The sequence below is a fragment of the Euleptes europaea genome, chromosome 10, assembly GCF_029931775.1.
Source record: "Euleptes europaea isolate rEulEur1 chromosome 10, rEulEur1.hap1, whole genome shotgun sequence".
NCBI lineage: Eukaryota > Metazoa > Chordata > Lepidosauria > Squamata > Sphaerodactylidae > Euleptes > Euleptes europaea.
This window is the reverse complement of record NC_079321.1, coordinates 19,985,331-19,997,196: the sequence shown is the minus strand read 5'-3', so window position 1 is coordinate 19,997,196 and position 11,866 is coordinate 19,985,331. Positions and strand designations below refer to the sequence as shown.

General features: G+C 44.4%; 1 protein-coding gene across 1 annotated transcript; it reads right to left on the bottom strand.

Moving 5' to 3' along the window:
- Positions 1-4,656: 4,656 nt before the first annotated feature.
- Positions 4,657-11,466, bottom strand: CKAP2 (cytoskeleton associated protein 2). The gene is made up of 7 exons (XM_056856883.1): positions 11,401-11,466; positions 9,452-10,242; positions 7,586-7,790; positions 6,852-7,019; positions 6,575-6,644; positions 5,635-5,962; positions 4,657-4,903 (listed from the first exon to the last, which is right to left on the bottom strand). Exons 1-7 carry the CDS (start codon positions 11,452-11,454, stop codon positions 4,657-4,659), a joined length of 1,863 nt encoding a protein of 620 aa, XP_056712861.1. The 5' UTR covers positions 11,455-11,466.
- Positions 11,467-11,866: the final 400 nt, after the last annotated feature.

The window sequence follows — 11,866 nt, the reverse complement described above, 5'->3', positions numbered from 1 at the left end:
ATCTGTCTTTAAGTAGAGGAGAGTGAATTCAGACAAGCATTAGTATGTAAATGTTAACAGTATGTACATGTGAATAGCAGGCGTGATGGGATTAGGTGTGGTATGCAGAAGAGTCTGTGATGTCCAGAGGAGACACCCATCCACACCCATCTCTGCCCTGGACATCACAGACTCTTCTGCATACCGCACCTAATCCCATCACGCCTGCTATTCGCATGTACATACTGTTAACATTTACATACGAATGCTTGTCTGAATTCACTCTCCTCTAAAGACAGATGGATTCACATTCTAGCTGCATCTGAAGAAGTGAGCTGTGGCTCACGAAAGCTCACACCCTGCCAGAAAATATTTTTGTTAGTCTTGAAGGTGCTACTGGACCCTTGCTCTTTTCTACTGTTCCGTAACAGGACTCGTTTTGCACAACCAATCCAGAAACGGAGCCCCTGTTTCACGGCTCCACGTGACTGGTGGGGCTAAATACATCTGTTTCCCCAAAGGATTGTTATCCCAGGCGGCGGTGTGCAGGAGGGAGGGGGACCTCGCACAACCACCACCTGCAGAACAGAAGCGCAGGCTTCCAACAGAGCGAACAGCTACCAGCACCCAGCTGCTTCTCTTTGTGCCTCGACAGTGGGCGGGGCCAGGCGGGTCGGCCTGGCCGCAGTGGGGTGTACTAAAACCCTAGAACCCTTGCATTCATGGCTCATTACCAATGCTGATTTCTCTACACCCCTCTCTCCCCTGGACATCACAGATTCTTCTGCATACCACACCTAATCCCATCACGCCTGCTATTCACATTGACATACTGTTCACATTGACATTCGAATGCTTCAGTGGGTAGCCGTGTTAGTCTGTCTGCAGTGGTAGAAAAGGGCAAGAGTCCAGTAGCACCTTCAAGACTAACACAAATATTTTCTGGTAGGGTATCAGCTGATCTGAAGAAGTGAGCTGTGGCTCACGAAAGCTCCTACCCTACTAGAAAATATTCTTGTTAGTCTTTAAGGTGCTACTGGACTCTTGCCCTTTTCTACTACTGATGCTTGTCTGAATTCACTCTCCTCTACTTAAAGACAGATGGATTCACCTTCTAGCTGTATCGGAAGAAGCGAGCTGTGGCTCACGAAAGCTCCTACCCTGCCAGAAAATATTCTTGTTAGTCTTTAAGGTGCTCCTGGACCCCCTTTCCTAGAACACTCGTGCTTGTCCCAGGGGCTGTCAATCCACTCCCCGAGTGGCGCCTCCGGGTTGAGAGACCTTGCTGGAAAACCCATCCCCCGTTTTCGGGGCAACTCATTCTGCGCTGCGATGTATTTCAGCGGAGCCAACGCAAGTCCGCGGACCAGCCATGTCCCTGTGATCTTAAATGGGCTGTGCGGCTTCAGCCAGGGCTTCTAACGGGCTAGCGGGTCGGTGGCTTTAGTGCATCCCGGCTCTCCCCAGATCGGCCTTCCCCGCCGCGATTTGGTCCCCACCTACCCCGGCTCTGCAAGCATTGGGCTCCCGATAGCTTCCCGGCTCCGCCCCGGGAATGGAGAAGGGAGGGACGAGCGAACGCTTCCTCCTTCCCTCCCTCGCTCCCTCCGAAAGGGCGTCTCTGGGCCTGGAGGGAATGGGAGAGGGTGGGCCCAGGCCCCTTCCCTCCCCTTGCACAGCGAGAGTGTGGGAAGGGTTCACCAGGTCAGAGAGGGAGTTCAAACAACAACCGTGTTAATTGATTACAGGAACAGAACTGGTCGACGCAAGGAGCAACCCCTTGTTTATATGCCCCCTTGGCCGCCTGCAGCCACTCCCCCCTTGATCCGTGATAGGGGGACATAACCTCCTGGCGGCCAATGGTACATCTTGGCTTAGAGCCAATGGGGTCCGTTTGCTTGACCAATCGGGTGAGCAGGGTTTAGGATCCTTCGTGCAGAACTCAAGCTCCTAAGTCTCCCTTGCTTGCTCCCCAACTATATACGTACACAACAGAGAGGACCGCTGCACGGGCGGCACGGCCTATGTTGAGGGCCCTCTTTTCCGGCTGTGTGCGTGGGCGCATAAAGTGCCGTCAAGTCGCAGGTGACTTATGGCGACCCCTTTTGGGGGTTTTCATGGCAAGAGACTAACAGAGGTGGTTGGCCAGTGCCTTCCTGGACTTCCTTGGTGGTCGCCCATCCAAATACTAACCAGGGCTGACCCTGCTTCGCTTCTGAGATCAGATGAGACCGGGTTAGCCTGGGCCATAAGATGCAACTATTCGAGTTTCAGGCCTGGTTGTGGCGCGCCCACAATGGCCAATAATTCCAGAGGGTTGGTTGCAGCTAAACAGCAGTGGTTTTGTGAATGCATGTTAAGGGCCGTCAAGCCGCTTCCGACTCCTGGCGACCCTATGAATCAAAGTCCTCCAAAACATCCTATCCTTAACAGCCTTGCTCAGGTTCTGCAAATTGAGGGCCATGGCTTCCTTGACTGAGCCAATCCATCTCTTGTTGGGTCTTCCTGTTTTCCTGCTGCCCTCAACTTTTCCTAGCATGATTGTCCTTTCCAGTGACTCGTCTTCTCATAGTATGACCAAAGTCATACTCAGTTTAGTCATTCTCGCTTGTAGGGTCAGTTCAGGCTTAACTTGATCTATAACCTACTTATTTGTGTGGTTTTTTTGGCAGTCCAGGGTATCTGTAACACTCTCCTCCAACACCACTTTTCAGAGGTAACTACTTTCTTCCTATTAGCTTTCTTCATTGTCCAGCTTTGGTACCGCAACACAATTTTTATTCCCTGCAAGTTTTTGTGGACTAGAGTCCCCTTCTTAAGATGCGATGTAGACCTTTACTAGTGTATCTATCTATGAGTGTGAAAAACAAGCAATCCCTTTGACATTGCTTTAAAAAAAATGACCCTTACACAAAACATGTGCCTAGCAAGGAGCCTCTCATTGCATCTGAAGTCAGCTCTAGTCAAAAGCCAGTGTAGTGGTTAGGCTAGGATCTGGAAGACCCAAGTTCAAATCTCCACTTTCTTGAGGATCCCTAGGTGACCTTGGTTCAGTCTCAGCCTAACTTACCCCGCTAGGTTGTGTGGATAAACAGAACGTAATGCCACCTGAGCCACTTTGTCTGCCAACTTTTTTATTTAGGGGAGTCACCTCTCGTCTTGCTCAAAGCATCTTACAGTACCATAAAATCATAAAGACATCTGCTTCTGATCAGAAGTCTGTTTCATGGATATTTTAAGTGCTCATTGTTTTATGCTGTTTATTCCCCTTGCCCATATAGTTCAGAGCTTTCATTCTGGTTTTGTTGTTGGTACTTTGGTACTTTGATCCAATACCATGGATCTTTAATTCTGTGCCTGTCTTGTGGGTGAGTTTTGCTGACTATCCATGCTTGCTCTTGGACAGGAGTGGACTCAAAGCTGAAAGACTTCAGCAGGATTGTAATTTGAACCAGTGCTATTACTGCAGTTAGCCTTTTGATTTAGCTTTGTTATTTTATTCCTTACTGTTCACGATCTATTTTAGGAATATTGCACAATTTTAAATTATAATCTTGAGGTTTTTTGTCTTCAGAAGGCTTCAATCTAATTCCTGTACCTAGGTCTGGACTGGCTACACCTACCAAATTAATGGTTTCTTGTGAAACTCACTTTGCAAGTGGTCTACTTTGCAGGGGGGGACCTTTAATCCCAAAATGATTAGAAGCTTGCCCCTTGGCTTCTGGCTGTTTGGGTAGATAAAGGGGCTGGTGGCAGCTACTTACACGAAGGCGTGGGGATGCACACCTCAGGGTTTTGTAATTTGCGTGTTTTGCCCATCCCGATAATTCACCACTGATTGGCATCTGCCCATCCAGTAGGCCACCGAATTTCCACAATTTTCTCACTCCTATTTAAGGTGCCCTGCTTTCCCCCCGAAACTGTTGCTGAGGGCCTGCTGACCTCTAGGAACAAAATGTCAGGGGTCTCAGTAAGAGTTAGAAGCAGGACACGTGCCATTATTTTAGAATTATCTTTAAATAGTGGCGCACTCGTTTTCCTTTCATTTGTTAAAATGCTTAGCTTATTAAATAGGACTTATTCCCAGGGAAATGTTCTTAAGGGATTGCAGCCTTATTTTTTAAAAACAAACAAACAAACACATACAACACATGTAGATACCATAAATATCAATATTATTACTTTCTAAACTTGACTGTTTCAGAGCACTGAACATCTTCTCCAAGGAATATGAGCCCCTGCCCACAAGAAGTTATACAGTGTTCGAAATAAATACAAAGACTTCTCATACACTTTTTACAAGAAACTGAAAGGCACAAGAGCAGTATGGGATTGCAGAAGCATTTAATACCTAGAATATATTTAAATAACCTGGTTAGTAACTGCAGCTACAATCTCAACAGTGTTCTTTAAAAATATTTGTTAGATGAGGACATATAACATACTCGGGTTAACCATAGTTACAGCCAAATGTAGATTTAAATCATGACCATAGTTAAGGCCAAGCACAAACCCTCCTGTGTGTACTTGGTTTCCTAACCATGATTGGAGAGTCGTGTTTGCACCAAATATGTGTGTGTTTTAAGTGCCGTCAAGTCACTTCTGACTCATGGCGACACTATGAATCAATGTCCTCCGAATGCATGGCACCAAATACATTGTTTTAATTCTGTACGGTCACATTTTGTCTTGCCCTTCCAAGACTTGGTTTAGTGCACTGTTTGGTCTGTAGACGAAGGCGATGGCTTCCCCTCCCAGTTCTCCAAGCTGTTCCAGCGAAGAAACACAGGGATTGTGATCTTTCAACATGTTCGGTAACTTGCACACCTTCCCTTGTAGGCGCCGAGAACGTCTCACCGGGGTTAGAAGTTTTAGATCTTTAACAGCAGAACTGCTATTCTCACACTGCAGCTTTTTCGTCATACTTGGGGATCAAGAAGAGATGGCCATATTACATAAAATGAATGCAAGACTATGACAAAACGTAAATCAAGATCAGTTTGGCATTAAACAATTGTTTAAGTTGTAAGACAAAACATTTTATTCGGAACCCTGATCAATCTATGTAGTACACCCAGATCGACATTCTAGCCTACCCAGAATTTGTCACTAACCTTATAGGAGTGGAGCACTTTAAAGGAGTGGGAATGTTGCTAAAGAAAGTACATAATCCTTCTGCAGCTTTTATACATGCTGTCACCAATCCTGATTTGCTTGGGAGGAAGGGGGAGAGGTTCCCCACCTCAACAAAGGGCACAGGAACTCCTATGGGCATTTTAAGTCAAATACAGTAATATTTTTCCCTAGACACCAGCCTATATCCAATCAATAGCACATAGAACTAAGTTTTCCCATGTTCTTGTTTCTGCAGCCCCTTCCGACCCCACCCTACCCCAAAATATCATTCCCAGGGTCAGAGGACCCACCCAGATAAATAGCTGCAGCTCCTCTAATGGGAGGGGGACAACTTCTGCTTTTCTGGCCTCACTTCAGCAGCCCAATGGACATGGGGATTCCTGTGTGGGTCCTCTGACCTTAGAAACAGTATTTCTAGGGGTTGGAAGGGGCAGAATGCTAGAAAGCTGTGGGCCATCTGCACAGATGGAGTCATACAAGCCACTATAGACCACAGCTACTTCTGAAATCACAGCTTACCTGTTCAAGGAGGGAGTAGTTGATACATTATACTTGATCAAGTATGATCCCGCGTTGTCATTTTCTGGGGTTTTAAAGATTCCATTTTTCAGTGTTTCGCTAACATTCTGCTCTTTTTTACACCCTGCAGGCGTCTGGTTTGACTCTTTAATGCTGAGCTTTTCGTCACCCAGAAAGCTCTCCTGTTCAGGCTTCAAACATGCTTCGGCTTTCGCAGAAGTCTCTTCGTTGTTAGGTTTCACCTTGCTGTTTGGCTGGACTTCCACCTTCTCATCCAAATTTGCTTCTACAGTGCAACTTAGAACAATTTCTTCCTTGTTGCATTCCCCTGGAAAATTACACACATGCATTATTTGAGGCAACAAATTTCCAGACAAAAAAATTGGATTTATCATTCAAGCTGCTGAAAGACAGTGATATTGACCTCTCCTTAGATACCTGCATCATACATAAACCTTTACTGGCATAATGACAGCATTTTAACATGCGATAATACAAACACCAAAGGAAAATCATTTTCTATCATGAGCTGTCCATCTGCTTCAATAAAATTGCTAAATGTCTCCTTCTCATATAACTACCTGCATCATGTTTAGCCATTGTGGGCAGGAGCAAAGGTGGCTGCTGTGGGGGTGGGGGGGAGGCAGAGAAGAAAGAGGACAGAAAAGCAGAACAAGGAAGATGATGGATGCCAGTAGGAGCCACTGCAAGCCAGAAAAGAAGTCAGACGGGCAACATGTTATCACATTAAGCTTAAGTTGGACTGACTCAGTCTTAGGATGCTATTGGGAGCACCTGGCCCTAGTTGTATGGATGATTCAGTTAGTGAGGACTGATGAAGTGGACAGGGTGCTTAATTGTAAGCCGCCTCAAGTAGGACTCTGAAATGGCAGCATAGAAATATCCTAAGCAATATCAAACTAGAAATACCCATTCTTACCATCAGAGCTCGGTAGATTTTTTATATCCTTCATGACAGCTGTTAATGTATTACGTAGCTCATCCTTAGGCTGGAAGAAACATGGGGTTGGTAAGTAGATCCATTCAAATACAGCTTGTTTCAGTTTTTATATGGCAAAAGATAACAAGATCTAAATATACTCTTCCGTTTTAAAAATTATGCCTCATTTACAGGATTTCTCAAAATTCACTTGTAATGAAATGAAACAGTGATAAAACAAACAGTAGAAGTTACACAGCATTTGAGGATGATGTACCTGTGCTCCTGCCAAAATTGCTTCCTCATACACAGCCATGACCTTTTCAAGAGTGCCCAGTTGTTCAAGACGCATTCGGCATACCCAATACTTGGCAAGTTTTTTCACATCTGGAATGCTCCGTATCAGCTCTTCCAAAGTGGCATGTATTTTATCAGCTGAGCAACCCTGAAGAAAGTAAAATGTTAAGGAAGAGACAGCTACGCGCTTAACACCATATATTTTTCAACAGGAATTCCAGTGGAGCGGCCCTGGGTGTGGAAGTGTGTCAGCAAAGATCAAGATATGTTCGCTATAGGTGGTAACTGGGAACCCACTTCTCCTTCCTCTTGTTAACGAGGAATTTCAAGTTCTCTCACTTGTGTTTTGGTGCATCTGCCAAGTAACAACATCTAACACCTAATATGAAGCACCATGCTCCCAGCAGCTGCAGTTATTGTGGGGTGTCACCGACTACAGGTGGCAATTAACCACATACATCACCCTGAATTTGGTGAAGGAAGTGTCTCGGAAGGAGAAATACACACTTTTTAAAGGATCCATTTGTCTCCTACTTAACAGTGGAAGACTCTTGCAAGCAGTAAACCATTAAGAAACCTATTCACTCTTTCTTTAAAACTCCATTCAAAATGAGAGAAATTGTTCTGGAATTGAGATAGCAACCTTACAAGGCCCCATTCCTTACCTCCTGGTCATGTCAAAAGACTATGCTTACGGCTGAACAGATTTCTCACCTTCTCGATTAAGTACAGACATTCCGTGAGGGTTTTATTGACATTATCACTGAATAATTGCTGCTCATCTTCCTCGACTATGGCAGCCCAGAAGGACTCTCTTACAGTTTGTTGGGCCTCTATCACTGGGCGGGCATCTGTTGGTAAAGGAGGTGGCTTCTTCAACGCTTTCCCTTTAGATGCTTGCCATTCAGCCAGTTGACACCTGCAAGCATACATGCCAGTGTTATCAATATGTTCCTTTTTCAAAAGAAGAAGAGTTGGTTTTTATATGCCAACTTTCTCTACCACTTAAATCAAACCGGCTTACAATCACCTTCCCTTCCCCACAACAGACACACTGTGAGGTAGATGGGGCTGAGAGCTCTAAGAGAGCTGTGACTAGCCCAAGGTCACCCAGTTGGCTTCATGCGTAGGAGTGGGGAAACCAAACTGGTTCACCAGATTAGCGTCCACCGCTCATGTGGCGGAGTGGGGAATCCAGTTCTCCAGATCAGACTACCACTCCAAACCACTGCTCTTAACCACTACACCATGCTGGCTCTCACACCACGCTGCAGATAATCATGCAACAGATAATGGATACTGTCATAATGTATCCAACTGCCTACTAATAGGGAATTGGGAATGTCCCATGGACTTCCGCATTCCTCCCACCTCCCCTCTTATACCTAGTGCCACCTCTACACTGATGTTAACGCAAACCACTGTTGGTCCAAATTAGTTTGCAAAACCAATTTCTAATCTTAGTTGCGACCTATTGTTTAGTGTTATACTTCGCAAAGAACAATGGTGCAGATGCAAGACTAATCCCGATGAGCTCCAAAACTGAAAAGGCAGGGCAGTGCCCCCAACAGGAAGAGGGAGGAAGAACATGCCGTTCCATAGCATATTCTTGATCATCTAACCATGGTTAGTCCAAGGTTAGTCCAGATACATTCAAAATTACATTGTAAGATAAGCATTTTAAGAACTTTTGTGCCATTATATTTACTATACCTCAGTGGTTCCCAAAGTGGGCAGTACCACCCCCTGGGGGGCGGTGGGATTACATAGGGGGGCACTAAGAGGCAAGAGGGCAGCAGGGGGCGCTGGAGGTGGGCCCTCCCAATGGTGTTGTTCACTAATTTATAGTAGATCAAGCTATGGCACCATGCTGGCAAATTTGGTGGGAACTCAGAATTTTTCCCCACACTTTGAAGAGTTGGTTCCACTGGATCCAGTTCATCAGTTTTGTTGAATAAATTTCAACTAAAAGGTTTTAATTTGATTTTGAATGGACGTGCAATTAATCGTTACTGTTTCAAAGTTTATTGTTATTATCTTATTTAGTGAGTCATGCAAACCCCTATTTTGAATAATGCTTTTTACAGGATAGGGTAGGGGGTGCTGGAGTGGAGTTTGTGGAACCAAGGGGGGGGTGGCCCGAAAAGTTTGGGAACCACTGCTATACCTGGTAACTCCAGCCATTTTATCAACACAGGTTCTCACTGAACCAAAGGGATCAGTGCCTTTAGCATGCATTCCTACAACCACAGGCCCAAACTGGTCTTCCCCAAGCCTGCTGTTAAGCAATTCTTTTTACTAACTTTGACATCTCTCACAGGCTGATCCAGAAGTTTAGTAGCTTTCAAAAACCGATTGGGGTTACCAGATCTTTACAAGGTATTAATGCCTCATATGCAGAAAAGAGAACAAAAAATCAGCTGTTAGCCACTGAACAGAAGCCACCCTACAAGAACTGTCTGCTTTCAATCAGATGAGTTTGGATTTTTCAGTGCCAGATCCAATTTGTATACTTAAGGATGTAGAAGAGTAAATTTTGCTTAGCTGCATGAGACAAAGCAGCATTAAAATTGCCTTTACCTTCTGGCTTCTGCAGATGGGAGCAGAGTATTTTTCCTGTTGCCAACTGTTTTTGAAGCTGACACATGCTTAACACCACTCCTTCCAGAAACGGAGACTGACAAAGCTCCTGTTGTTGGAACTGCCTTCTTTGGTCTTTGTTCAGACTTAGCAGCATTACACGGCACTGCTTTTAACACTGGCATCAAATTCTTATTGGGCTTTTTTGAGATAGCCACTTTATTCACCAATGATGTCTTGATGGATTGTTTGTCGTGGTTCACTATTGGCTTGGGCTTGAAAACCGATACCTTAACAGGAGACTTGGTTTGAAGCGATGGAATATCTATTGATTTAGAAGCACCGATTGTGTTCGTGACTCTGTCCCTTGTGGGTTCAGTCTTTGCCACTAGCTTAGCAGGAGCAGCCAAAGAGTTCTTTCTTTCCTCATTCTCTGACGATTTTCTGAATGAGTTTATCTTCGACGAAACGATCTTGCCACGATAGGAGCCAAGCACACGCTTCTCTGGAAGGGGTGCATTAGAATTCTGTGTGGCTGTTTTCAATTGCTTTTCTTTTGCACTTTTCTTCAGTAAGAAGGTGTGACTGAACGACATGCGTGGGTTCTTCATTTCAGCAGGCTCAACTTTGGAAACAGCAGCAGTTGTAATAGTGTCAGGGCCACCGTTTATACCTCTAGTAGTTTGCCTTAGGATACCAGAGGAATTCAAGGATGACGGAGACACTGAACTTTTCTCCAGGCCACAACCCACTTGGTTCCATGCAGAACCATCTGCATTTTCCTTGTTTTCCTGAAATGAGATTAATATACTAAGTTATACTTTACCCACCCAAGTTTTCCCAGCATGAAGACATATACAAACCCTTGCTTTAAACAATAATACAGAAGCAAGAACGAAGACAATAAGTACTCTCCAGCTGCCCTCCCTCTGCTCTTTTTTTCAGGGAGGGAGAGAGATAGAATTTAAAAAAAGAATATTTTCCTCTTTACCTTTTGGTTTTCTTTCATTTACTAATGGCCTATCTTACAGGGTTGGTGGTAGGCACAAAGCAGCTACTGATTTTTTAATCCATTTGCCAACACATCCAGGGATAATTTTTTTATTATTAATAATAATCTTTATCAGGGCATCTTGGATAAGGCACTGGGGAGGGATTGCCCTCCCCCCAGCATAGTACTGCTATGGAATTATTGGTTGGAATCAGACATTCAGAATTTTCCCCATCAATCTCTATGCCACTGGATAATCTACTCTGAAACCTGGACGTTTTGCTGGATTTATTGCTTAAAACTTTTCTGAATATCATTTCCTATAGTGTGTATTTTTAATCAGAATTATTTGTATTTTTATGATTGATCATGCAGGCACACTTGTTGACTCTTTGATAGCAAGTTTAATAGTTCTAGTAGAACAACAGTTTTTGTGATTTCTCTCTCTCTAGCAAGAGTAAAGGCCATTTTCCCTCCCCCCCATACTGGGAAACTTTTGTTTGGCTGCCACAGGAGTTTTCAATGTAACGCTTCTCCCCATTGCGGTGATATTAGTTTTCCAAGTGGTCATATTGCTTGCCATGCTTGTCAGCTGGAAATATCTTCGGAAACAAGCTCTCAAACTACAAGCCCTGGAAAAGAAGGAACATCTGGCATCCCGCAACAAAGAATTTCACCTGCACACCCTGCAACCCAGCCTGAATGGATGCACTGCAAGGTGACACTGTGAGCAAGTCCCATGAGGCACACATCTGAATGGATGTTCTCCAGGTTGCACTCCAATAATCCTAGTTTACAACCCAAAGGACCCTTCCACCTCATTCATGTGGGCAAATTTAACTCATTCTCTTTTGCAAAAAGAGACACTTGACTTCCCCCCCTTAATTCTAATGTAGTTGTAATAACCTGAACTCAAAATTGGAGCAAATAAATACCAAATAAAATGTTTGATATTTACCATGTCGTGGTTTGTCAGTGATGTTTTGTCTGGCAGATTCACTTCAACTGACATCCCTACAAGTGATTTAGGAGGAAAAAGAGAGTTAAGGGTCAGATTAGTTTTCATGGGACATTGGTATCTTTAAACTCCACATGGAGACTCCAATTTAATAACTGAACTGTTGGCATTATTCCAGTGATCAGGGGCAATGAGAGACCACAATTATAGGAAGAATTGTGGCTCAGTGGTAGAGCATCCGCTTGGTTCAATCCACAAAGAGATCAAATTAAAGAGTGGCCTTAAAAATAAAAGCATTCATCAGCTGGTTTAAGTTCTTCATATCAAGGGCTACTCCTGAAGAGGCCTAGAGGGGAAAAGGTAGCAATTCTTGTTTGTCCAGTCCTTCAGGAATGGCTGGACCTTCCTTTCCACTCCCAAACAATCAGTGGGGCAAGGATTTGTCTTGTGAGTTTACAGAATACCT